We start from the raw sequence: 27,686 nt of genomic DNA, 5'->3' as shown, positions 1-27,686 counted from the left end.
AGGACTCACCAGTGGGCTTTGGGCCACTTTCAGGTGGGTCTCAGTGCCTGTTGCCCCCTCGCTTGTCTGCCCTGCTCGCTAGTCTCTTGCTTGGACCAACGCCAGCCCCAAAAATTCCTTGCATACTGGTTAGAGGTGGCCGGGAGATGGAGATGTTCGTTGAAGAGGCCAGAAGGAAGGCTTCCTTCCTCTGAGGGAAAAGGTCTGGAGGAGGTATTGAAGGGAATTAGAAAGAGACGGAAAGTTAATATATAATAAGAATAGATACAAATTAATCGTTACTTAAAACAAATCGGGAATAGAAAGGAAGATGACGAGGTGAAAGCTGTTATAGGAGGAAGAAGTGAACATAAAAGGACGAGGGAGGAAAGAAACGTAGGCATTTTGCGGGGCGGGGGGGCGGAGACATAATAAGGTAGAGGATGAAAGGAGAATGGGAGATGAAATCACGGGAGATGAGGGGAAAAAGATCAACTTTGAGAGGCATAGAAGCTTGGGAGGAGAAAATTAGAAAAGGTCTCCTCCATTTAGAGCCTCTGGCTCAGCAAGTTCTGCTGAGTCACAATGGCCCCAGAGCAAATGCCTGTGCTTAACTTGAGGAAAGCTGAGCTGTGGAACTCCCTGCCACAGGAAAAAACGTTGTGGCAAAGAATCCAGTTCTTTTGATAGGGGGGATACTGTCAGAAAGTGAGGCCAGTTATTGCCCAACCCGGTCTCTACCTTCCGCCATATTCTGACTATCTCTGCAGATAAATGTATGATATGGGTTGATTCCTCACGGTCAAAGGCCAGACTCCAGTTTCTGGAGCAGATTGTGGGAGCCTGGCAGCGATAGCCTTAAATTTTATTTCCAGGTGGCAGAACAGACACTGAAACGGCCCTGAGCAGAGTGTTCCTTTTTCTGATCTCACTTGGTTGAGAATGGAAGGGCATGGGGCACAAAAGCATTTTTTTGGGGGGGGGGGGAGGAATCTTTAATTCGCATTTAGAGCCCCCACGCCTTTTGAGCTGAGAAAAAGGAGAAGAGGACAGCAGTATCTTTTATTAGCATCCTACTATTTCCCGCAGCTGGGAATACTTTAGGTACCCTGAGTTCAAAAAATCCGCCCCCCTCCTCTCTAGGTAGGGGAATTGCGGCAAAAAAGGCCCACCCCTTGGATTAGTTAACACAAGCCCTCCTGTCCCCTGCCACAAACCCCACAGTTCAGAGCCGTGCGAAGTCTTGAATGATTGCGTGTCGCCTGCTCGAATTGTCAGTGCCAGCCTCGGTTTCTCCTTGCGTGCAACTAAACAAGCCCTGGGACCCTCGGTTTCTTTTTGCACAGATGACCCCCCCCCACTTCCTTTATTTAAAGGTAAAGGTGAAGGTGACCCCTGAGCATTAGGTCCAGTCGTGACCGACTCTGGGGTTGCGGCGCTCATCTCGCTTTATTGGCCGAGGGAGCCGGCGTACAGCTTCCAGGTCATGTGGCCAGCATGACTAAGCCGCTTCTGGCGAACCAGAGCAGCGCACGGAAACGCCGTTTACCTTCCCGCCGGAGCGGTACCTATTTATCTACTTGCACTTTGACGTGCTTTCGAACTGCTAGGTTGGCAGGAGCAGCGGCCCATTGCGGGGATTCGAACCACCAACCTTCTGATTGGCAAGTCCTAGGCTCTGTGGTTTAACCCACAGCGCCACCTGCGTCCCCCCCCCCCAAAAAGCGTACTGGTTAGCACCACCCAAATTTGATTAAATATCTTCCCCCATCCACTGACCACCCACCCGCACCCCAAGATTGTAGCATTGGGGTTAGGCAAAAACCCTTCAAGGCATGCCCATCCCTGTGAGGCTGGAAAAGTTGGCAAGCGTCGAATGTTCAGAGTTCAAAAGTGCCAGGGCTTCTTTTGCTTTTTCCAAGGGGGTTTGTTGTCTTTGCGCAATTCACCTCTTCTTCCTCTGAAAATACCAATGCAGCCATTGGATGATGAAAGGCCAAGCCAGCAGGAAAAACCAGGTGCGAGGAGACAGCTGTGCGGGCCAACCTGGCGGCTCCTGGGGAAGGAGAGAAGAGGGTGGGGGTAAAATCCTGGACTGGATTGAAGGGAAAGCACTGCGGAATGGCACCTGCTGCTGCTGCTGCTTCCCAGGACGCAATAAGGAGTCCTGCTTTCTGGCTTACATTATTCCAATTAACCAGTCAGGCGAGAATGCAAGTTTGAGTTGGTTAATAAATGGGAGAAATCGACCGAAGCTTTGTTCATCGATCAGCATTTCCTTGCTGATTAACAGGTTGATGGCAAGCGGATCCAAGCAGGTGGGCTGCTATTTAGGGTGGTCAGAAAAAGCATTTTACACATGCCCAGAGGCACCCTCTTCTTTGTGATTGCTTCCTGTGTTTTTGGTTTGGTTTTCTTTAATTAAGCCAACCCACTTAGATGCCTGGTTGCATCAAAGTGAAAAAAAAAACAGGGACCGCACTTAAGAATACTTGCCACATACCTTTCCGTTGTGCAAGGAGGTTGGCCGACAAGGATTCAGCATCGACGTGTGACCCTGAATGGCAGAAAAATCGCGATGAGAATCGAGAAGCCTGTGCACTTTTCCAATCTATGATCTTTTAAAGGGGTTTTCTAAGGCCAAAAAGAGTATTATGTAAATATTTTTAAAATGAAAAATAGAAGGATCCTTGGCAGTTTTGCACAAAGTTTCATAACTCACGCTGCCTACCATTAATCTCTCTGTTCTTTCTCAGGATTATTGTCCATTTTTATTTTACCAAAATAAAAAAAGTTGTGAATGGATACATTGCATTGTGAGCTTTTGTGGGGGTTTTCTGAATTGTTTTCTAATTTTCCACTAGTCTTTTCAGCTTCTTATGGAAATATTTTTCTAATGTTTCCTCCTCCTTATACTATGTTGTCTCGTATTTCAGCAGGGTTGAAGGGGGACACACACAGGTGGCTGTACAAAAGTTTGACAGGATCAGTGCTTTTTGTTCTAGGGGGACACATACCCCTATACATTTTATGAATCTAAGTTTGGCTGCATTGAGGGGCAGTACAGTATTTCAATATGAGTAGGAAAATGAGAGTACCCCTAAACATATTTTTTTAAAGAAAAAAAGCACTGGAAAGGATCATTACAAGAATGATAACAGCAAAGCAACAAGATTATACTGTGCCCCCCCCCCCCATGAAAAGAGACAAGCAAAAATGCAAGGTAATCTGGGTGTAATGAATAAACTCGGAATAGATTCATCAAAAAACAACAACCCCACAGCTGAACCCCTCTGGACAGTGCCACAGCTAACACCGTCCCAAAGAATTTGTGTGGAACACAGTTAAGGCCATCTTCACGAAACAGCTGCACAATGAGGTTAAACAGATACAGGTCACAAACCATAAAATTCAGAACGGATAAATACAACTCTTGTTTCCTGCAACCGAAATATTTAACTCTTCTTATTGGTTCTAACTGAGTACAACTGCTATAGCACAAAACCTATATGGGTAGTAATGTGTTGCTCAGGGTTAAATAACCACTTCCCTGAGTTACTATCTCCATAACATGGAACCTTATAGCCAGAAAACCTTTGCCTAAAGATTCTGAAACTTTTAATTGGTGGGAAAGTTTCTCCATTAATAAAAGAACCCAGATCTTCTCCACTAGGGGGGGCTGTTTGAAGTTTCTAAAACTGCAAATAAGAGAGAATCATTAGCAGTTATTGATCCTATCGGCCAAAGATCATCAGCAAGGGGACAAAGGCAGGAGGATGCAGAGCAGGGGTCAGCAAACTTTTTCAGCCGTGGGCCGGTCCACCATTCCTCAGACCATGTCTGTCTGTCTATCTATCTATCTATCTATCTATCTATCTATCTATCTATCTATCTATCTTTTGGGGGAGAAATGAACGAATTCCTATGCCTCACAAATAACCCAGAGATGCATTTGAAATAAAAAGACACATTCTACTCATGTAAAAAACACACTGATTCCCGGACCATCTGTGGGCCAGATTTAGAAGGCGATTGGGCCTGATCCAGCCCCCGGGCCTTAGTTTGCCTACCCGTTTCAGAGTCTAGCTGCAGAAGAAGAAGATGAGAAGAAGAGTTTGGATTTGATATCCCGCTTTATCACTCCCCTTCAGGAGTCTCAAAGCAGCTAACATTCTCCTTTCCCTTCCTCCCCCACAACAAACACTCTGTGAGGTGAGTGGGGCCGAGAGACTTCAGAGAAGTGTGACTGGCCCAAGGTCACCCAGCAGCTGCATGTGGAGGAGCGGAGACGTGAACCCGGTTCCCCAGATTACGAGACTACTGCTCTTAACCACTACACCACACTAGCTCTCTGGCCACTGAGCAGGCCCTGTCTTGTGTCCTTGACAGATGCACCTCGGATGCCAGAGCAGCACAGAGGAGAATTTCTCCTAAAGATAATAATGCACAGACACCCTTGTATTGGCAAAAGTGATTTTGGTTTTAGGAAGTTCCTTGTTCCCAGATGTGTAGGAAGATGCACTGCCTGATGAGAGCTAGGGACTGTAAGTTTTTATACAGTGCATCCACAATGCTTTGCAATATCTCAGAAAGTTTTCCCCCCGGCTGTGCTGAAAAATTAATGCATTTATTTATAAAAGAAATGAATGTGTCTCCCAACGTGCCTGGAAAGCTGCCTGGGATTCCAGGTAGCCGAGTCTCTCCATCACTTTCTTCATGTCCTCCTGCAAAGCTTGAATGGCGCTCATCATGTGCAGGTCAACGTCTTGCTGGATCACGGCACCTGCACTGCTGCCGAGACCCCTCTCTGTAACAAGGGACAGGGAGAAAGAGATCAGAAGAGATATGACTTAAAGGGTAAGGTAAAGCTAAAGGGACCCCTGACCATTAGGTCCAGGCGTGGCTGACTCTGGGGTTGCGGCGCTCATCTCGCTTTACTGGCCGAGGGAGCCGGCGTACAGCTTCCGGGTCATGTGGCCAGCATGACTAAGCCGCTTCTGGCGAACCAGAGCAGTGCACAGAAACGCCGTTTACCTTCCCGCCGGAGCGGTACCTATTTATCTACTTGCACTTTGACGTGCTTTCGAACTGCTAGGTTGGCAGGAGCAGGGACTGAGCAACGGGAGCTCACCCCGTTGCGGGGATTCAAACCGCCCGACCTTCTGATCGGCAAGTCCTAGGCTCTGTGGTTTAACCCACAGCGCCACCCGTGTCCCTGACTTAAAGGGGCGGAACCTTAAAAGGAAGCGGCGCTCAGATATAATCCTAGAAGCGGGAGTTGATTTCTAAAGCGAGAGCTCCCAGGCCTCAGAAGTCACAGCCATTCCAGATCTACACCTGTGAGTGGGTGGTGGTGGTCAGGGAAAGGATTAAATCCTCTTGTGGATCAGGAATTGCTTAAGCGCTCTGGTCCCGCTTGCAAGTTTCCCATGAGCTTCTGGAAGGCCACTTGTGAGATGGGCAACTGGCCTGATCGGCAGGCTCTCCTTATTATGTTCTTATTCAGGGGTCAGCAACCTTTTTCAGCCGTGGGCCGGTCCACCGTCCCTCAGGTCATTTGGTGGACCGGACTATATTTTGAAAAAAAATAAACAAATTCCTATGCATCACAAACCACCCAGAGATGCATTTTAAATAAAAGGACACATTCTTCTCATGTAAAAACATGCTGATTCGCGGGCTGGATTTAGAAGGTGATTGGGCCGCATCTGGCCCCTGGGCCTTAGGTCGCCTACCCCTGTTCTTAATGGTTGTGGTGTCTAAATTAGAGGAAGGAACATGAGATAACTGGGGGGCATCCACTTGATTGTAGTCTTTTTGTTTTATCAGAGTCACTCCCCTCCTCTGAAAGCCACCAGGGCTTCCCATTGCATCAGAACTGATGACAAGCAAGTCTTAGTTTCTAAAATACGAGGTGGTGGAGCTCAAGCCTGCCTGGAAATGGCTCCTTGTGTTTTAAAAGACCCTTGCCCACAGTCCCTAATGTTTGGGATAAAGTAATAATAATAATAATAATAATTCATTATTTATACCCCGCCCATCTGGCTGGGTTTCCCCAACATAAAATTTAAACCAGGATAAAACGTCAAGCATTAAAAACTTCCCTAAACAGGGCTGCCTTCAGATGTCTTCTAAAAGTCAGATAGTTGTTTGTTTCCTTGACATCTGATGGGAGGGCATTCCACAGGGCAGGCGCCACCACTGCGAAGGCCCTCTGCCTGGTTCCCTGTAACCTCGCTTCTCACAGGGAGGAAACCTCCAGAACGCCTTTGGAGCTGGACCTCAGTGAATGATGGGGGTGGAGATGCTCCTTCAGGTATACTGGGCCAAGGCCTTTTAGGGCAGGCACAGGCAAACTTGGCCCTCCAGATGTTTTGGGACTACAACTCCCACCATCCCTAGCTAACAGGACCAGTGGTCAGGGATGATGGGAACTGTAACCTCAAAACATCTGGAGGGTCGAGTTTGCCTATGCCTGGTTTAGGGCTTTAAAGGTCAGCACCAACACTTTGAATTGTGCTTAGAACCAGTTGCATGCAGAAGATTTCAGGTTTGGTGCTGCCACCTCTAGTTAAAAGAATCTCTGAGAGCATCCCTGGAGAGTCACTACCAGTTAGTGCAGGAAGCAGTGTGATTCAGTGTGTGCTTAGCTTGCACATTCACTTTCTCAGAGACCACTCATCAAGGTCAGGAGGTTTTCTCCATTGCCCCAGTTCTGGGGTTTCTTCATTTTTCACAGGGGGCATCAAGAATTGTCTCATCAGAGACACAATGGTGAATGGTGTCAGGCTGGCACTGCTTGCCGCTCTCCCCTAATTCTTGTTTCTGTAAACAAGACAACATCTTTGCTGAGCATATGCAAAGGCTGGGCAAAAAGGGCCTATGCTAGGCAGCACAAAACCCCACTGGAAAAGTTATGCCAAACTTCAGTGAGGAACACAGAAGGAGACGAGGGATTGGGGAATATGACCCATCCATGCTATGCAGCCTTATCTTCACAGGTATGTTACTAATTAACCTCTGAGCAGATGAGAAGAATATTCCGAGATTACTGGGCAGATGAGAAGAATATTCCGAGAGTTGCTATGGAGGGGGTGGGTGGGAAAGCACACAGGATATTTCAGCGCTCTCAGAAAAAAGATCATGAGGCGAGGCTAGAATCCATGCTGCCTGTCTTAAGTAATTTTATCGTGGGCAGCAAATCTTGGCTCCTGGGCACCAACCTTTCTAGATCTGGCCATTTGCAACGTGGAGAAGCACCCTCAAGATGGGCCATTTAGAGAGGCATAGAAGCACTCCAAGTAGATTTCCTTCAGCGATTATTTTTTTAGGGTGGTACAGTCAAACCTCAGTTCCTGAACAGCTCTGTTTTGGAACGTTTCGGTTCCCGAACGCTGAAAACCTGGAAGTAAATGCTCTGGTTTTCGAATGTTTTTCGGAAGCTGAACGTCCGACGTGGCTTCCGTTTGAGTGCTGGAAGCTCCTGCAACCAATCGGAAGCCGCGCCTCGGTTGTCAAATGTTTTGGAAGCCGAATAGGCTTCCGGAACTGATTACGTTCAACAACCGAGGTTTGACTGTACCACGTTGTCACAAGGTAGTAAATGGCATAGAACAGCTCTTTGATCCCTCCATACCATGTGTATGCCTGTCACTATTTTGGAGACAGTTCCTTTTGTCACTACAGGCGTTTTTTATTTTCTATTTTAAAAGGCCAGATAAATTGTCACTTTATATGGCATTAATCGTGCGAGTGGCCCTTGCGTGTTTGTTTTCCTTTACCAAGAAACAGCCAAAATGCAACACAGGAAGCGTATCAAAACATGGCAAATTTGATGCGACTCCTGTTCCCTTTTATTAGCTAGACCTACAGTAATGAGAAAGAGACGCGGGTGACGCTGTGGGTTAAACCACAGAGCCTAGGGCTTGCCGATCAGAAGGTTGGCGGTTCGAATCCCCACAATGGGGTGAGCTCCTGTTGCTCGGTCCCAGCTCCTGCCAACCTAGCAGTTCGAAAACACGTCAAAGTGCGAGTAGATAAATAGGTACCACTCCGACGGGAAAGTAAACGGTGTTTCCGTGCGCTGCTCTGGTTCACCAGAAACAGCTTAGTCATGCTGGCCACATGACCCGGAAGCTGTACGCCTGCTCCCTCGGCCAATAAAGCGAGATGAGCGCCGCCACCCCAGAGTCGGTCACGACTGGACCTAATGGTCAGGGCTCCCTTTACCTTTTACCTTACGGTAGACTATGGCTAGGCCTCCATTGGTGTGGATATATATTGAATTGCATCTTAAGTGACTTGGGAGTGTCCATAACATTTTGTTTGCTATTAAGTAGACTCCACGTACACTCAACTCCGTAACCTGCTGAATGACTGCCATTTTCAGTTGTGTTTGTTATCGTGGTTACGTTTTTGGAATTTCAATAAAACTCTTTTTAACAAAATTGCCATGGGCAGGGGGAAGGGGCTGGCCTCCATTGGAAGCACAACACTGGGTGAGGTGGCTTTAACCCTTTGTCATAATCCAGATCAAGTCTCTCCTCTACGCTCCCCCCCCCCCCGCAAAATGGAGGCTTCCTTCCTGGGCCAATAGAAGACCCAAGATGCATGTGACCAGGCTTTGGGTCATGGTAGGACACAAATTGATTAAAGTTAGTTAAAACGGTTTTACAGAACCCTATAATGCCCTCCTGGTCAGAGAACGAGATGCCCTTTTCCTGCCTTCTGCTCCCATTGCTTGCCTTTCTCTCAAAAGGTTTGTTTCTGTTATGGTGGCAATTGTACAGCCCCGACTCTCCTGGCACATCTGCTGTTTCTTCATAGCAAAAACTCCTGCTTTCTATCAGATCCGGAACATTGCCTCACAGACTTATCTCAGGATCAAACTGAATTAATTACGCTGGGACTTGTTTGCACTCGCAGATCAGAAAATGGCCTTTCCTTGCCAACAGTGCAAGCTGCAATGATTCTTCATCATCGTTGGACTGGTCATGTTGTGCGGATGGCTGATTATCGTCTTCCAAAGCAACTACTCTATTCCAAACTTAAAAATGGAAAGCGTAATGCTGGTGGTCAACAATAGAGCAGGGGGCAGCAAATTTTTCAGCAGGGGGCCAGTCCACTGTCCCTCACACCTTGTGGGGGGCTGGACTGTATTTTGAAAAATAAATAAATGAATTAATTCCTATGCCCCACAAATAACCCAAAGGTGCATTTTAAATAAAAGGACACATTCTGCTCATGTAAAAACACGCTGATTCCCAGACCGTCCGCAGGCCAGATTTAGAAGGCGATTGGGCCGGATCCGGCCCCCGGGTCTCAGTTTGCCTACCCATGACAATAGAGATTCAAAGACTCAAGTAAAATATGAAAAAATGTAGTATAAACACCGACAACTGGGAAACACTGGCCTGCAAGTGCTCCAGTTGGAGATCAGCCTTTCCCAAAGGTGTCGTGGGCTTTGAAGACGCTTGAACTCAGGTCAAAAGGGAGAACCACGCTAAGTGGAAGGCACGCTTGGCAAACCCTCATTGTGATCAACTCCCGCCCGGAAACCTGTGTTCCTACTGTGGAAAGGAGTGTGGATCCAGAATTGGCCTCCACAGTCACTTATGCACTCACTGTTAAAACCGTGTTTATGGAAGACAATCTTACTCGGCTACGAGCGATCACCAAAGAAGAAGAAGAAAGCTGTATTAGTCAAGGACCTGCATTGGATCTGTCTCCCCCTGTGTGTTTTTAAGTCAGAACGTTAGTCTCGCATCTATACCTTCCCTGGTTGAAGATGCTGAAGTCTTATATCCAGTCTTCTCTCCACTCTGAATATTGTTCAGGGGGAGGTTTGGCATGGCTGATAGCCTCCTATCCTGTGGGGGAAACGAGAGAGGGATTGAAATCGTATGGGCATGCCTAGACTACCGTATTTTTTGCTCTATAAGACGCACCAGACCATAAGACGCACCTAGTTTTTGGAGGAGGAAAACAAGAAAAAAAATATTCTGAATCTCAGAAGCCAGAACAACAAGAGGGATCGCTGCACAGCGAAAGCAGCGATCCCTCTTGCTGTTCTGGCTTCTGGGATAGCTGCGCAGCCTGCATTTGCTCCATAAGACGCACACACATTTCCCCTTACTTTTTAGGAGGGAAAAAGTGAGTCTTACAGAGCAAAAAATACGGTACTTTTTTTCTTTCCTGGCTCTTTTCCATTAACCGCCATGACTTCCTCCAACAGATTGTGGGACAGTGGAGGTGCTGGTTGTTCACTGTAACAGAATGATCAAGCCTTCCTTCCGAAGAACTACAATTCCCAGTGTTCCCTGGGGAGATGGAAGGATTGTGCCCTGAGGGACTGTTTCCAGTAATAGCTCTGAGCTGGATGTCATAATAAAGTTTTAGAGCTGTTGTGACTTGAATTACAGCAAAGCAAGAAGGCTGAATGCGCAGGGCTGTTCCGGTTTCCTAACAGTGTTGGCAAATGAAAGCCATTTCATTCTTCGCTAGGAAAGTATACCAAAGGTCAGACGTTAAGATGATGCATCGTGTTCCATTATTTTAAGACTAATGGAAAGTATTGCGCTGTCTCTTGTTCTTTGCAGATTTGACCTTCCTTAGGTGAATTAATGTATATGCGTGTGAGTTAAACCACCAAGCTATTTACACAAAGCCAGATGGGCCAGTTATATATAATAAAATTGCTGTTGTTGCTGGAGTTTCGTTTCAGTTTTATCAATATTCCCAAGTCTGCAAACTTTGCCTCAATACACATAAATCAGTATATTTTATAAAAGTTTTTTTGGGGCGGGCAAATCGTACCATAATTTTTTTTTTAAATAAAAAAAATAGCTACTTCCTTCAAAGCGTCTCTGGTTTGATTTAGCAGCTCAGTACATGATTGCCCATCTCAATGAGGAGATTAAACTCATTTTCTTTTTTGGTATTTTAAGTTGTATGTTTTAAAATAGAGTTGTAAATTCTTCTTGATTTTACTGTTTTAACTTTGGTAAACTGCTTTGAGGCTGGGTTGTGGGTTTTTTTTTTACAACCGTGAGTGTATAATTTTTATCAAATTAATGTAATCAATTAATTAACAAGAGCATGTTCATAGCAAAAGAAAATCTAGATCAGATCTATCAAAAAGTAAGGAGAAGGCTTGTAGTTAACTTCACAATTACCTCCCACCCCATTAGTCATCATCACCTCATCGGGTTCCCCGGGTTCCAGGCTGTCAAAGAAGACCTCGCTCTCCGAATCGCTGGGCACATGGATGCTCTTGCTTTCTTTGTCTGCATAGCCTAGCCAGCAAGATAAAGAGTTATGGCTCAGAAACGGAAGTACAGATAGGAGTTTGTGCAAGCCGTCATATATTGAAGTACAGTGGTACCTCGGGATGCGAACGGGATCCGTTCCGGAGCCCCGTTCACATCCTGAACATAACGTAAGATGCGACAGCGCATCTGCGCATGCGCGGGCCGTGTTTCGCCGCTTCCGCGCATGCGCATGGCGTTATTTTGACCGTCTGCGCATGTGCGAACTGCGAAACCCGGAAGTAACGCACTCTGTTACTTCCGGGTCGCCGCGGAGCGCAACCCAAACGCGCTCATCCTGAAGTGTATTTATCCTGAGGTATGACTGTATCCGAATGGCCAGATCTTACACACACACTATTATTATTTGCATTAATCTATAAACAAATTCAGTATCTTTATAGGGGTTCTTCTGACGCCTGGACTTCCCCCCACTCCTCTCCCTGGTTTTCAATACAGTGGTACCTCAGGTTACATACGCTTCAGGTTACATACACTTCAGGTTACAGACTCTGCTAACCCAGAAATAATGCTTCAGGTTAAGAACTTTGCTTCAGGATGAGAACAGAAATCGTGCTCCAGCGGTGCAGCGGCAGCAGGAGGCCCCATTAGCTAAAGTGGTGCTTCAGGTTAAGAACAGTTTCAGGTTAAGAACGGACCTCCGGAATGAATTAAGTACTTAATCCGAGGTACCACTGGAATTATCTCTTCTCTTTTCTGTGTCTAAATACTTTTATACAATCTATTAGATCTCTTTTTTAATACCCTTTATCAAATTATATTACAAGTGCTAATCCAATCCTGCTAACGTTTTTAAGTCTTTACATTTTTAAGTGTTTACTATAAAGTTAATCCATTCTTTTTTACATTTATTGTCCTCTTGGTGTCTAATCTTCCCGGTCAATGTCCAGATGTGAAAAGAGCTCGGGAGCCTCCATCCTTTGTTCTCAATATCTGACCCATGATAGATAAAAGGCCAAGAAAACCAGGTGTGCATATTCTGATCACATCCTCAAATGTGTGCTAAATCCAAAAACAAGGTGCTTCGTATTTCTTTCATGCTATAGTGGGTTTCACACACACAAACACACACACACACAAAATGAACTGGGTATCTTCTGTAACACTGTCGCAGAAGGTTTTGGATCTGGGCTGCGTAGCAACTCGGATTCAACATTTCATCTGATTTGCAAAAGAGAAGGACAAAGAGCTGAGCTTTGATCCCACTGCTTAGGCTGTGCGCAGCTCATGAAGGCTCAAGAATCAAGCTGTCCTTCAGTGAACCAAGCAAAAGGCACCTAACTTAGATCTGGGTTTCCCAAGCTTGGGTGTCTAGCTGTTTTTGGACTATGATGATGATAATTTATTATTTATTCCCTGCCCACCTGGCTGGGTTTCCCCAGCCACTCTGGGCGGCTGCCAACAGAATATTAAAAACACGATAAAACATCAAACATTAAAAACTTCCCTAAAGAGGGCTGCCTTCAGATGACTTCTAAAAGTCAGATAGTTGTTTATTTCCTTGACATCTGATGGGAGGGCATTCCACAGGGCGGGTGCCACTACTGAGAAGGCTCTCTGCCTGGTTCCCTGTAACCTCACTTCTCGCAGCGAGGGAACCGCCAGAAGGGCCTTGGAGCTGGACCTCAGTGTGTGGGCTGAACGATGGGGGTGGAGACGCTCCTTCAGGTATACTGGGCCGAGGCCGTTTAGGGCTTTAAAGGTCAGCACCAACACTTTGAATTGTGCTCGGAAACGTACTGGGAGACAATGAAGGTCTTTCAGGACCGGTGTTATGTGGTCTCAGCGGCCACTCCCAGTCACCATCATCCCTAGCTAGAAGGTCAAGGATGTTGGTGACTGGGAGAAACCCCGACTTAGATGCTGGATTTTGGCATATCACGTTGGGGGAGGAGGGATGGCAGGGGCTCCCCCTCCCAAATCAACCACTTGTTGCTCAAAGTGGGAATATGAACCAGCTTGGGCTCTGTCCATACTTGAACCCTAAACTGATTTTAAAACTGGTTTAACCAACATTGCTTCTCTAGACACCTGGGTTTGTTTTCTTTTCTTAAAGCAGAGCTACAAATTTGCACATCGAGATCTTTACCGCCACCGCAGGTTATGTCGAAATACACCCACAATAATAATAAAAAAGAGAACCTCTCCTTCCTAATTAAATTATTTCCCAACATTTCTGTCCCACTCTAATGTGACCAGGGAACACAATACCCTTGAACCAAAAAGCGCAGGCTTAATTCTTAATGGCTGGTACCTTGAACAGCAGGCAGCAGGTTAGTTCTCACCTCCAAAGGTGTGCCTGAGTGCATCTTTTATTAGCTTCCATATCCACGGATAACTTTTCCCTGTGAGTGGATTACAAAGTGGGGCTGCTTTGGGGACACCTGAGGTTACTGCAAACCCTGTCTGCTGGCTCTGACGCTGCACAGCTTGGCCATCACTTACAAGGATGCTGCAGTCTGCTCAGAGTTCATAAAGATGCATTGTGTCTTGCAGGAATTGCTGAAGGATTAAAGCACTTTCTCTGCACACATCCCACCTGTCATCATGATAGGCATTTGGCTAGAATATCTGTAAATCTTGCCTGTTTGATTGCACTCTCCGTGTTCTGGTGGGATGTTCTCAGCCGGTCCCCTTAAAGCATAGCTGTCAACTTACAGATTTGAAAATAAGGGACCAGCAGCCTTGAAAATAAGGGACCAGCAACCAAAATAAGGGACCTGCAGCCTCACCTGTTCCAGGCACTCCAGTCTTCCTGTCCTCCTGCAGTCTGGTCAAACTCATGCTGGTAGCTTCGAGAACACTGTCCAACCAACTTTGTAACCAGAGGTTCAACTGAATAGAATCTGAATCACATGCACCACAAGGCCTGTGCAGCCTCAACTTAAGATGGCTCCCCGGCCTGGCTTTGCACTGCAAAGTTTGCAGCAGCACGTGCAACAAAATGGCGTCCAGCATTCAAAAACCCCCTCAGCTTGCCTTAACTAGCCACACATAAGGCATGCAAGCGCCACCCCCCAGTCGTTCTTAGACTTCTTATTGGGTGAGCCAAGCAACACAGTTGGAGCCTCCCTCCTCCCTGGCCGGCAGGGAGGGAGGGAGAGGAGCTGCTTCCTTTGAAATTTAAGGGACATCATTTAAGGGACATTTAAGGGACATCTATCAATAAGGGACAGCTGCGGGACATGGCGCTGGAATAAGTGACTGTCCCTTCAAATAAGGGACACTTGACAGCTATGCCTTAAAGAGCCGTTGTGGAGCGGGGCAGACTCACAGCCTGTTTTCACTACAAAGAGATGGGAATGTCCATCAAATCTGCCCATAAGGTCTGGATTATCTCCTACGAACCTCTGCAGCCTTTTCAAGACCTTTGATGCCATCTTTTCATTTAAACACGAGAGCATCAGCACCTTAAAGTTCGCTGGCTACAACGCAAATAATGGCACCCCTGTTTTCTGACCTCAGAAATTCCCAAGGCCATCTCAAGATTTTAAGGTGATGACCACAACAGACCACTTATAGAGTGTCCACCCAATTATTTCCATCAAAGTAGGGTCACCTAGGGGACGTGGATGGCGCTGTGGGTTAAACAACAGAGCCTAGGACTTGCCGATCGGAAGGTCGGCGTTTCGAATCCCCACGACGGGGTGAGCTCCCGTTGCTCGGTCCCTGCTCCTGCCCACCTAGCAGTTCGAAAGCACGTCAAAGTGCAAGTAGATAAATAGGTACCGCTCCGGCGGGAAGGTAAACGGCGTTTCCGTGCGCTGCTCTGGTTTGCCAGAAGCGGCTTAGTCATGCTGGCCACATGACCCGGAAGCTGTACGCCGGCTCCCTCGGCCAATAAAGCGAGATGAGCGCCGCAACTCCAGAGTCGGTCATGACTGGACCTAACAGTCGGGGGTCCCTTTACCTTCAGGGTCACCTAACACCAACCACAACCACCTGTCAAAATGGCCTATGGGGTAGGATGGATTAGGTTAAGGTCCAGACCTCAAGAAGCATCTGACCTCAGAGGAGATGAAGGGTAAACCGCTTCCACTCCAACCAGGACAGGTGATGTTTGTTTGTGACTGAACGAGTCACAATACCTTGATACGGCAGACCTACCCACCCTTGAATTAAAGCCATTTACAGAAGTGGTGCAGAACCTGTAGCCCTCAAGGTGGTCTCGAACTCAACTCCAACATGGGCAACAGTCGGGAATATCGGGAGCTGTAGTCCGGAAAGTTCTGGAGGTCCACATGTACACCCCCCCCCGGTTTAAAGGATCAAATGTCCGGAGTAGTGAAGCATTCGGAGATATAGCAAGCAGTCTCTACTGCAGATCATTTTGAGCTCATAGGAGCCTTTGATTCTTTAAATTCATTCATTTCCTATGGCACAACCAGCAATGACAAGCACACACCCTGACCATTAGGTCCAGTCGTGGCCAACTCTGGGGTTGCAGCGCTCATCTCACTTTATTGGCCGAGGGAGCCGGTGTACAGTTTCCAGGTCATGTGGCCAGCATGACTAAGCCGCTTCTGGCGAACCAGAGCAGCGCACGGAAACGCCGTTTACCTTCCCACCGGAGCAGTACCTATTTATCTACTTGAACTTTGACATGCTTTCGAACTGCTAGGTTGGCAGGAGCAGGGACCGAGCAACGGGAGCTCACCCCGTCGCGGGGATTCAAACCGCCGACCTTCTGATCGGCAAGTCCTAGGCTCTATGGTTTAACCCACAGCGCCATACAGTTTTGGAAATATTGCCTGTTCTTTTAGCCATTGTTTGAGCTTGCCCGGCCCCTGCTGAAGTCAGGCTAGCGTACCTTTTGCACAAACAGGGGCAAGCTCTCACCAGGGATATCCCCATAAGCATTGACAAGAGAACCAGGATAGTTCCACAAAACTACTTCTCTTTCATAGTCTGTGGGTCTGGACACACACTTGTTGTTTCCAAGAGCCTTCTCTAGGAGCTGCCAGTGCCTTTGGTGTGGGGGTGGAACAGGAGGGCAATAAAAAAGGGAATCTGCCTGTTTCTCCCACCATCTTGATTACAATGGACTTTGCAGTCAATGAATATGATCAACTTCCCCTAAGATAAAGGAGCTGAAGTTCAATAAAAACTGGATTAGCATTCCTGGGAGGCTTGTCAACTAAAGCGTAACTCGGATTTGAGGGTGTTGGCTACAAATCCGGCTAAAATATTTAATCTACCACCAAATGACAGGCTCCATATAAAAGGCCCAGGAAGAGCAAACTGGTTTTTCTGTGAGGCTAGATCACGGTTTCCCAAACTTTGGCCTCCAACTGCTTTTGGACTACAATTCCCATCATCCCTGACCACTGGTCCTGATGATGGGAGTTGTAGTCCAAAAACAGCTGGAGACCCAAATTTGGGGAACCTAGAGCTAGATGAAACTGTTAGCTCAGATGGCCTGTCTGGGGTGCCGTGAATAGGTAGACGGTGCTGATGTTTACGGCACAGTCCATTAGGAAGTTCTCTTGCACAAGCTTTGCTGAAACAAATGGGCGTCCGTTCCAGCATCAGATACCAGAATCCCTGGGCAGCTGCAGTGGTCCCAGAGACGAGGGCGCTGATGGCTGTCTCAAGCTCCCTGTACCCGGTGGGTTTGTAAGCCACCATTTAAATTTCCCACAATGCTCCTGCTGTAAAGTGCCACTCTGGGGCATTGTGGGAAATTTAAAACTGCGGCTTTGAACAGTCTGCTGCTCCATGCAAGCCCACAGCCAAGGATCCACCAATATAGTAGAGGGAGCGCCGATGGGCACTTTTTGACCGTGAAGCTAACCCCGTTGGCAGCGCTGTTATCTCCACCCAGGCAGCAACAGGGCTTCTGTTTACACTGTAAGAAGAGTGATAACAGCTGGGAGGTGGGCCAGATCTTTTCGATGGGGGTGGGGAAGTCAAAAGTGCTCTACAGAAGAGTTGCGCATGCCAAGATTTTAGAATGAAACGGGCAAGGGGAGGGGAAGCTCCTGATATGCATCTCGCACAATATAGACTAAAATCCAAACCCCTTCCACTGTCCCAAGTTTCCCTGCTTTGCCCTTCCCATCTGTTATGTACTGAGTTGAATAGGACCCAAAATGCAGCAGTCTGATTGGTCCTAGAACAATAGGATTCAGAATGCAGCAGTCTGATTGGTCCCAGAACAATGCAGCAGTATGATTGGTCCACAGGAGCCACCCAATCCAGCTCCAAGTGGAAGTGAATCCACAACCTGATTGGCCTACAGGAGAATCCCGGAATTAGCCAATCACGTGCAGCCCCTTGTGTAAATAATGTATATAAAGCAGATATTTTGGGGGAACATCCATTCCTCCTCACCACTACGAGCTGAATAAAGAGCATGAAATCCACTCTCGACTCCGAGTATATTTCACCATCTTTGAGAGGAAAAAACAAGGCCGGGAGGGAAGTTATTCAGAGAAGGAAACCCATCATGCGCTGAATCACAAGTCTTCTTTTTTCCCTCTCCCTGCCAACAAAAATCCTGCAGCAAAGTTGGGGGTGGGGGCTGTCTATGTTGCCCAAACCCTAAGCAAGTCCAAGCAGGTTGGACTGCTTCACTCCCAGCTGATGAATGCAAATTGGCACCTGAGAAATTTCAGGGAGGGACAAGGATCAGCTGAGATTAGGGATCCCTTTTCCTACAGTTGCACGGCTGGGGAATGACCTGAAAGCAGGTCATCCAGCCAAGACTCCCTCGCTGCGAGGCTCCACTCTCAAACATGCTGAACAAGCTCTCTGCAGAAAAGACACACTTTACGGAGGCCAGATTAGATGGAAGCCTGCAAAGCTCACATAGGTTGTGTCCAAGAGGAGCTGGGGAGGTGACGTCTACATTCTTATTCAAAAAAACTGTGGTCTTGAAGCACACATCATAATAGCTGGAGAACCCACGCACCCCTCTGTCACTGCTAACGGACATACCTGTTTTCTTCTTGAAGAAGGAGTCTGGGGGCCTGGGCATATCGTTTATCACTTCGTAGAGGGGTTCGAAGTATACAAACATGTCCTCCGACGACTCATCCAACGGCACGGTGTTGATGACCTGCCAAAAAGTCCTAGAGAGGATCCCGTGTGGTACAAGAACATTCCCTGGGATCCAGCGACCGGTCTGTTTGAACCTGACGCTGCAGCAATGTTGAAGTCTGGACCTAACTTTTCCCCCGGATCGTGGACCACCGAGAGTCCCACACAAGGGCTCTCAAGCAAATTTTCTTGCAGAAGTGTAAATCTGACCCCTTCTCACTTGGATTTATTTTACAACATTGCCACTGGAGTACGCTGCTGCATTTAGAGGATTCAAAGCAGAACTCAGCCGATGTCTTATCAGGAAGTCTAAACATCAGGCCTGGTGGTTTGTGCATTTTAAAACATCTCTCAGGGATCTCAGCTGTACTTTCACTTTGAATCTCACAAACATCTGACACGTTTTAAAACGGCACAAAACTTTGGTTTTGTTCAAAAACCCGCTGGGTTCCTTCATGCTGAACTCCTTCATTTCAGAGCCAAAGGCTCTCCGAAATCCCCTACCCACAGAGATTTGTTCAAGCCCAAACCCTGAGGTGCCTTCCTTGCCATTTCTGCCGTTGAATCGCTGTTAGGTTGAGCTGCAGCCTAAGCATATCTCATTGTAAGGAGTTTCCATGGCGACCCAACCAGGCAGACCAGGCCTGAAAGAGGAGGGTGTTCCCCATTTCCTACCTTCTGAGCAGCCTTCTTCATCTCAGCGATATAAGCTGCCATGGCTTCCATTTTGGTCATCTTCCCCAAGCTGTTCCATGCATCCCTGCCAAAAAGCCAAACATAACTTCTTACCTGAGGGGACAGGTGCTTAATTTTGGGAAAGAAAGATGCCAAGAGTTCACACCTGCCTGAAAGTCGGGTCCTCTGAATTAGCAGCCCTCTATTATTCTTGCGATTATTCAGAAAGTCTATGCATAACTCAGAATATTTTTACTTCTCGTTTTGATTAATTTTAAGCATTCACTTTCCCATACAGTGGTACCTCAGGTTAAGAACTTAATTCGTTCTGGAGATCCGTTCTTAACCTGAAACTGTTCTTAACCTGAGGTACCACTTTAGCTAATGGGGCCTCCCGCTGCCGCCACACCGCTGGAGCACGATTTCTGTTCTCATCCTGAAGCAAAGTTCTTAACCCGAGGTACTATTTCTGGGTTAGCGGAGTCTGTAACCTGAAGCGTCTGTAACCTGAAGCGTATGTAATCCGAAGTACCACTGTATGTCCCAAACAGCACACACACACACACACACACACACACACACACACGGGGCATGATAGCTCAGTTGGTAGAGCACGAGGCTCTTAATCTCAGGGTTGTGGGTTCAAAGCCCCATGTTGGGTGAAAGATTCCTGAATTGGAGGGGGTTGGACTAGATGCCCAGGGTGCCTTCTACCTCTATGATTCTAAGAATTCTATGTCAGTTTGCATTTCTTAGTGCAGAAAGTATTGATCTGATGTGTAGAGATCTTCCCTATTCTAATAAATTCAAGAGGATTCTGGAAGCTTCTCTGTGTGAAAGAAGCAAGAAGGTTCATGATGTTTGGGTTATTCCTTCAGAGAAGCTGAGTACAGCTGACTTAAACTGGTTCTCTTATCTCTTTCTGTGAAGGTCATGCTGACTATAAAAGTAAGGCCAGAAGGAGTCTGAGTTTCATTTTCTCTTTCTATGTCTTTTCCTTCTGGTGTGTTGTTCTGTACATAGTACAGTGGAACCTCGGATTGCGAACGTGATCTGTGCGGGAGGCACGTTCGCAACCCGCAGCGCCACGTCTGCGCACACGCGTGATGCAATTCGGCACTTCTGCGCCTGCGCAAAGCGTGATTTAGTGCTTCTGCACATGCGCCAAAACCCGGAAGTAACCCATTTCAGTACTTCTGGGTTCGGCGAGTCCGTAACCCAAAAACACGCAACTTGCAGAGTTCGCAAGCCGGGGTATGATTGTATGCTTAGTGTTAAGGTTTAGACTTATTATAAGTTATTGTAAGTTTAAGTTAAATCTGCTGCAACTGGATTTCCTATGGACAGTGCCAATCCTGAATGTATTGGATTTGTGACCATTCTGCTCATTTGCCTTCAGTTGCAGTAAAGCTCTGCTGGATGAAATACAATTGCCTCTGGTCTATTTTTTGGGAATCCTGCGACGTGTTTTAAGTTTTGACTCTGCTAACTATACATTGGAATCTACTCTTGATCAATACTGAGTAAAATTCAATGCCATTCTATGATTTGCACTACAGTGGTACCTCGGGTTACATACGCTTCAGGTTACACACTCCGCTAACCCAGAAATAGTGCTTCAGGTTAAGAACTTTGCTTCAGGATAAGAACAGAAATCGGGCTCCGGCAGCGCGGTGGCAGCAGGAGGCCCCATTAGTTAAAGTGGTGCTTCAGGTTAAGAACAGTTTCAGGTTAAGAACGGACCTCTGGAACGAACTGAGTACTTAACCTGAGGTAGCACTGTATTTAAAAACGGCATGGTTATTTTATTAATAAATAACAACTGGCAGGTGGCCATTGTAAGAACAAGAGGCCACCAAATCAAATGATTGCTTGCAGTTCTTAAGGGAAACGGCTCGGTATTAGCTCCTGCTCAGAACAAAAGGCAGGGCATTCCAAAAGTAGGGGGCCACTGCAATGAAAGCCCTGCTTCTCATTCTTAGAGTTTTAATCTTTTGCAATAAGGGCGTTTTTGTTTTGTTTTTCTTTTAAAGGCAGTACTTGATCACCTGACTGCAACTTGACACAGGCCAAATACAGGGAGACGTAAGCCTTTGTGGATCAAAGCCAGCATCTAAAATTAAGCCCATAATTGCAACAGTTGCCCGTGCAATTGGAGCAATACTAGCTTATCCCCATGCCCATCAGATAAGCAGCAGTACTTTGTACCAGCGTTGCAAGGCTGGTCCATTTGTTGAAAACAGGATCAGGGGCTAAGTTCAAACAAAGTCAGTGCCTCACTAAGTTCTGAAAGGAGATGTTGGTCCTGGCCCTTCTTACCATTTATATCTGCCAATAGGATCCCAAAATCCTGGCCTGGGGATCTGGCACTGACCCACTGTGGCTTGCTTGTAGTAGCTGTAGAAGCGTAGCATTTCTTCGTAGGATGGTCGGTAGGCACCTGAGAAAAGCGGGTAAGGTCAGAATCATCCGGAAGGTGGCAACATAAGAACGGGGCCTTCTCTGCAGTGGCTCCCCATCTGTGCAATGCTCTCCCCAGGGAAGTTTGCCTGGTGCCTTCATTATACACCTTTAGGCACCAGGCAAAAACATTCCTTTTTAACCAGGCCTTTGGCTGATCCAATTTACATCCTATGCCTTTTTAAAATGTGGTTTTTTTGGGGGGGGGAGCTATTGGGTTGTTGTTTGTATTTTTATTATGTATTTTGTGGTTTTATATCTTGATTTTAGTCTGTGAACTGCCCTGAGATCGCTGGGTATAGGGCGGTATATAAATTCAATAATGATGATGATGATGATGATGTCTCTCCCTCTATGGCAGTGATGGCCAAACTTGGCCCTCCAGCTGTTTTGGGACTACATTTCCCATCATCCCTGACCACTGGTCCTGTTAGCTAGGGATGATGGGAGTTGTAGTCCAAAAACAGCTGGAGGGCCAAGTTTGGACATTACTGCTCTATGGCTTCTGCCTGCAGCCTGCTTCTACCCAGGTCTCTTTCACACAGACCTAAACTCTGGCTTTTGTCTTTCTAACTAACAGACAGGGGTTTTTTTTTGGGGGGGGAGAGACCCACCCATTTGTCTTCTGGCACAGAGCCACTCCCTTTGTTTCTCTTAATGACCCATTGCCCAGGCTCACCTACCGATTCCAGTAATTGAATCCAGGAATTAGAAGATGAACCTAACCCCCTCCCCCTAAAATAAAACTCACAACATTCTTCTTTATAAGACACATGCCAGAATAGCTTCTAAGTGGCCTACACTTACAACTATAATTTTATAAAATCTCTGCTCACTAAAACAGTTCCATCAAAACGTTTAAAACCCCACATTTAAAACACACAATCAATCATGCCCGTTAAAAACCAAAACAGTCAAAACAATTAAATTGAATTAAAACAGATTGATCAGGAAGTTCAAATTCAGTACATGCAACTCCCGATTTAGGTGCGTCCGAATGACGCATGATCGTGCACGGCACCAAACCCGATAGTAGCCCCAAAATGTCATGAAAAGGAATGGAGTTGGGACAGAGCAGGCTGTATTATTATTTATTATTTATTAATTAAAAGAATGAGCTTGAACTTCCTGATCTGTTTTAATTGTTCAATTAATTATGTTTTTAATAGGCTTGGTAGTAGTGTGCATTTTAAATACGGCTTTCAAAAACGTTTGGATGGAATTATTATAGTTTGTGTGTATGGATTCTGTAATTGATTTTATACTTGTAAATTGCTTAGAAGCTGTTCTGGCATGTAAGCAGCATGCAGCAGTGGTAGTAAGTAGTAGTAATTTATTTATATGCCACCTAATAATAATAATAATAATAATTTATATGCCGCCAAACAACAACAATTTATATGCCACCCATCTGACAACAACAACAACAATTTATATGCCACTCATATAACTGGGTTCCCCCAGCCACTTTTTGGGCAGCTTCCAGAACATTAACATTTCATACACAGTAAATTGGAATATAACCCATCCTGGTGAGGATAGGGAATCAGGGAGTATAACACAGCAGTAAGGAAACTATGCAAGCTTCAAACTAAGAATCTAAGTTCCAGCTCTTGAGAATCCCAGCTTCTTTTTGGGGTTTTCAAAAGTTGTTGTTGTCGTTGTCTCCTTATGGCTGTACAGACAAGCTTGGAGAACTTGATGCCAGAGGTCTGTGGAGCAGGTACAGCAAGTAACCACAGAGCACCCCCAAATGGGCTCTCACCATTTTTGGGCAAGCCTTGAATGACACGGACAGCAGCGTCAAACTGCTTCTGGTAATCGGGTTCTTCTTCCTTCATCCCCATTGTCTCCGCCGCTGCCAATCTTGGAAGAAAAGCAGAGGTGCTGAGGAAAACCGAGGGCTCTGGAGGGAGAAAGGTAAAGAGATTCGTTTGCTGCAGGTTCTCAGAGGGCCAGCGCAAGGGTGATGAAACCAGCATTTGAAATTCGCCAGGTTGGCACCTGGCAATCTGCCACTTGCAACCAAGTGAAGATACCGGGGAGCCAGGATGACACCCGATGTCTGCACCTTTTGACAGGCTGGCACACAGCAACTTTTTTTTTTCTGTGGTGCTGTGACACGAGCCTGATTTTAGCTGGAGCTTTCAGCTTTGTAATCTTGTGTGTGTGTGTATATATCTATATCTATAGATATATCTATAGATATATAGATATATATCCTAAACATTCTGAATGAAATCCTCTGGTTACAGACGCTTCAGGTTACATACACTTCAGGTTACAGACTCCGCTAACCCAGAAATAGTATCTCGGGTTAAGAACTTTACCTCAGGATGAGAACAGAAATCGTGCGGCGGCAGCACAGCGGCAGTGGGAGGCCCCATTAGCTAAAGTGGTACCTCAGGCTAAGAACAGTTTCAGGTTAAGAACGGACCTCCGGAATGAATTAAGTTCTTAACCTGAGGTACCACTGTAGTTCTTTCAAAGCCTACCAACTCCCCCGCCAGCCCCTATCTAAAGTACAAAAACAGTGCCCAAGTACAATCTTCTTAATCCCCGCCTCCACAGAGAATTAGAGACTCTCCCAGCTCTCACTGGGAGTTTTCCTTTGCTCTTCCAGTTTGGAGAACTCTGGGAGAATTTCACTTTCCTGTCTCTCAGTCAAGATACTTCTGCCATCCCTCTGCGTCTCTCATGTGCAAGTGGTCCTTGTTCCCCAGGGGCATCCCAGAAGGGGAGATTCCAAAGGGCTAATACCCTTTGGTATTATATAGGGGACCGGGTGGCGCTGTGGTCTAAACCACCGAGCCTCTTGGCCTTGCCGATCAGAAGGTCGTCAGTTCGAATCCCCAAAACAGAGTGAGCTCCCGTTGCTCTGTCCCAGCTCCTGCCAACCTAGCAGTTCGAAAGCACACCAGTGCAAGTAGATAAATAGGTACCGCTGCAGCGGGAAGGTAAATGGCGTTTCCGTGCGCACCAAAAGCGGTTTAGTCATGCTGGCCACATTACCCGCAAAGCTGTCTGCTGACAAACGCCGGCTCCCTCGGCCTGAAAGCGAGATGAGTGCTGCAACCCCATTGTCGCCTTTGACTGGACTTAACTGTCCAGGGGTCCTTTAACTTTTTTTACCTCATACATTCAAACCTCGACTACCGAACGCCTCTGTTTTGGAACGTTTCGGCTCCTGAATGCTGAAAACCCGGAAGTAAATGCTCTGGTTTTCAAACGTTTTTTGGAAGCTGAACGTCTGGCTTGTGTGCGGGAAGTTCTTGCATCCAATCGGAAGCTGCACCTTGGTTGTCAAAAATTTCGGAAGCCAAACAGGATTATGTTTGACAACTGAGGTTTGACTGGACCCTGTAGTGTCTTCTCTTCAATGTGGCATTGGCCCACTTCTGGGCAGCCTGCTGCCTGGAGTATAGCTCTCTCGTGCAACTGCTACACCTCCTTACCCTACTGGTACTTTTCAAACTACACATCACATCCCGAAAACCTGGTTTCTGTTGCCAATGCCACGCTGATGCCACCTGCTTGCCTTACCCATGCAAACAGCACTCTGGCGCTCTGTATCTAATACACTTTGCTGCCTTCTTCTGATAAGAAACTCCCATTCTTCTGGTCCAATGTCCACGATTTCCATCAATCTACCTCAGTGTTTAATGGGCACCTTGCTTTCCTACCTTGACCAATTCACTGAATCATAGAACCATAGAACTGTAGAGTTGGAAAGATCATCTAAGTCCAGCCCCCCGTAATGCAGGAATATGCAGCTGTCCCATACAGGGATCGAACTTGCAGCCTCAGTGTTATCAGCACCACGCTCTAAGCCAGGGGTCAGCAGCCTTTTTCAGCTGTGGGCCGGTCCACCGTCCCTCAGACCATGTGGTGGGCCGGACTATATTTTGGAAAAAAAAATGAACGAACTCCTATGCCCCACAGATCACCCAGAGATGCATTTTAAATAAAAGGACACATTCTACTCATGTAAAAACACACTGATTCCCGGACCATCCGCGGGCCGGATTGAGAAGGCGATTGGGCCGCATCCGGCCCCCGGGCCTTAGGTTGCCTACCCCTGCTCTAAGTAACTGAGTCCTTTGAGCTGAACACCCTATACATCTAAAGCATATTCAAAACACGTCCTGCGCTCCCCCCCCCCAGGAAACTGTAGTTTACTCATCACAGATATACAACTAGCACACTCAAAAAACTACACTTGTCAGGATCCTTGGGGAGGAGGAAACACGCTTTAAATATATATGATGTGTACACAGGCTAAGGCTGAGACCTACCACAAGTGTGGCCCTCATGTGTCCTGCTTTTTGCTGCCACAATGCACGAAGCATTAACTCTCCTCTCCTGCATAGCTCAGTCAGTAGAGCACGGGGCTCTTAATCTCAGGGTGGTGGGTTTGAGCCCCACCCTGGGCAAAAGACTCCTTTGTTGCTTGGGGTTGGGTCCCTTTCCAACCCTACAATTCTGTCATTCTCCCCGTGCAACCCATCTTCTGCCAGCCGGACGACAAATTGCTCCCACACTGCAATCCTTTTGCTTGTCCTTGTGGCTTGGAGCCTACTCACCCCAGTGCCAATCGCAGTCCACCACCACCTTGCCCACAGCCCCTTGTTCCCTGGTGCCGCTCTGCTTTTGCTTTCTGACACCTCCTCCTTCCACCTCTTGTACGATAACGTGGCTGCCCCTTACCTTTCCCTGCCCTGTCTCCCGACTGCCAACTTCCTACTTTTGATCACAAACCCAACCCATCACCTTGTGCCCCTTTGGGGAATCACAGAACCATCAAACTGCAGAGTTGGAAAGGACCCTGAGGCTCATCTAGTCCAACCCCCTAATGCAGGAATCTTCTGTCTCTCCGCAGAACTCGAACCCACGACCCTGAGTTTAACTGTCTCATGCTCCACTGACTGAGCTATCCCAGGCCTATCCGACCATTTGCCCCCAGTGCCCACCCCCCAGCACCCGTGATCCCACGCCCTTTGCACAAGAGTCCGCTTCCGGACTCACCTTGCTCCGCTCAACTTCGCTCTTTGCCCGGGCACTGCGCTTTCCCGGCGCCTGGCTTGTGCTTTTTTGCTGCTTGTTACTTTTGACCTCCTAAAGCCAGCCCACGGCTGCCCGGTTCAGGGTGAAGCGCGTCTCAGCCAACCACCGCGCTGCATCGCGTTCCACGCTTCGCGCCTCGGCCAATAGGCAGCAGCCCAGCCATCCACCGCCCCCCGCCTTGCAGCTTGAGAAATACTGTGCTCGTGTTTTTGCTGTGATGTAGAAAAGCCTCTCCTGTTTGCACGCCAGCGCCGCCCGCAGGAGAAGGAAACGGCCTTGGCTAGCAAATATTCATGCGATATTCATTGTCTAATATCGCCATCGTCGGGCGGAAGAGAAGATAGCAAGCTGATTCCTTTATCCGTGCAGTTATTCATACTGTACGTATTTATTTGCTACAGAGGTTAAATTTGAGACCAGAGGGATTTAAATTGTTGCCAGGAAGATGCAGACCGATAGCCTTAGGCTACAGTCCAAATTCCAATTTACCCCATTGCGAGGGTGCTAGACAGCATCTTAAAAAGCAGAGACATCACGTTGCCAACAAAGGTCCGTATAGTTAAAGCTATGGTTTTCCCAGTGGTGATGTATGGAAGTGAGAGCTGGACCATAAAGAAGGCTGATCACCGAGAATTGATGCTTTTGAATTATGGTGCTGGAGGAGACTCTTGAGAGTCCCATGGACTGCAAGAAGATCAAATCTATCCATTCTTAAGGAAATCAGCCCCGAGTGCTCATGGGAAGGACAGATCGTGAAGCTGAGGCTCCAATACTTCATGAGAAGAGAAGACTCCCTGGAAAAGACCCCAATGTTGGGGAAAATGGAGGGCACAAGGAGAAGGGGACAACAGAGGACGAGATGGTTGGATAGTGTTCTCGAAGCTACCAGTGTGAGTTTGACCAAACTGCTGGAGACAGTGGGAGACAGAAGTGCCTGGCGTGCTCTGGTCCATGGAGTCACGAAGAGTGGGACACGACTAAATGACTAAACAACAAATTCATACTGTATTTATTTGCTCCAGAGGTTAAATTCAGAGACCAGAGGGATTTAAATTATGCCAGGAAGATGCAGACCGATAGCCTTCGGCTTCAGTCCAAATTCCAGTTTACCCCATTGCAGAGGTGCCGACTTGAATAAAA

At 47.0% G+C, this 27,686-nt stretch overlaps 1 protein-coding gene and 1 long non-coding RNA gene across 6 annotated transcripts in view; one reads left to right on the top strand and one right to left on the bottom strand.

Annotated features, from left to right (window-relative positions):
* The window catches only part of LOC308460612, a 427,618-nt gene that overhangs the window by 5,280 nt on the left and 394,652 nt on the right, over positions 1 to 27,686 (top strand). For 2 of the 3 annotated variants that reach the window (XR_013978621.1, XR_013978622.1), the window contains exon 2: positions 13 to 1,361. This is a non-coding gene — a long non-coding RNA (uncharacterized lncRNA). Of the gene's footprint in view, positions 1 to 12; positions 1,362 to 27,686 lie in introns of those variants that run through there. The other variant, XR_013978623.1, reaches the window with a different exon arrangement.
* On the bottom strand, positions 1,028 to 26,634 carry ACBD4 (acyl-CoA binding domain containing 4). 3 transcript variants are annotated; one of them, XM_080976990.1, is made up of 12 exons: positions 26,508 to 26,634; positions 23,248 to 23,388; positions 21,342 to 21,462; positions 19,023 to 19,107; positions 18,246 to 18,366; positions 14,547 to 14,592; positions 13,891 to 13,940; positions 11,179 to 11,273; positions 9,733 to 9,848; positions 4,644 to 4,782; positions 2,483 to 2,536; positions 1,028 to 2,035 (listed from the first exon to the last, which is right to left on the bottom strand). In XM_080976990.1, the coding sequence occupies exons 2-12, from the start codon at positions 23,327 to 23,329 to the stop codon at positions 1,925 to 1,927; spliced, it is 1,020 nt and encodes a 339-aa protein (XP_080833116.1). In that variant the 5' UTR covers positions 23,330 to 23,388; positions 26,508 to 26,634; the 3' UTR covers positions 1,028 to 1,924. The 3 variants fall into 3 exon arrangements, with proteins under 3 accessions (XP_080833116.1, XP_080833117.1, XP_080833118.1); XM_080976991.1 differs by having other exon boundaries at positions 4,644 to 4,786; positions 9,752 to 9,848; XM_080976992.1 differs by lacking the exons at positions 13,891 to 13,940; positions 14,547 to 14,592.

This window comes from Podarcis pityusensis (genome assembly GCF_964106645.2).
Source record: "Podarcis pityusensis genome assembly, chromosome: 13".
In the NCBI taxonomy this organism is placed as follows: Eukaryota; Metazoa; Chordata; class Lepidosauria; order Squamata; family Lacertidae; genus Podarcis; species Podarcis pityusensis.
Note: the sequence above shows the minus strand (reverse complement) of the source record. Positions and strands in the feature narration are given on the sequence as shown.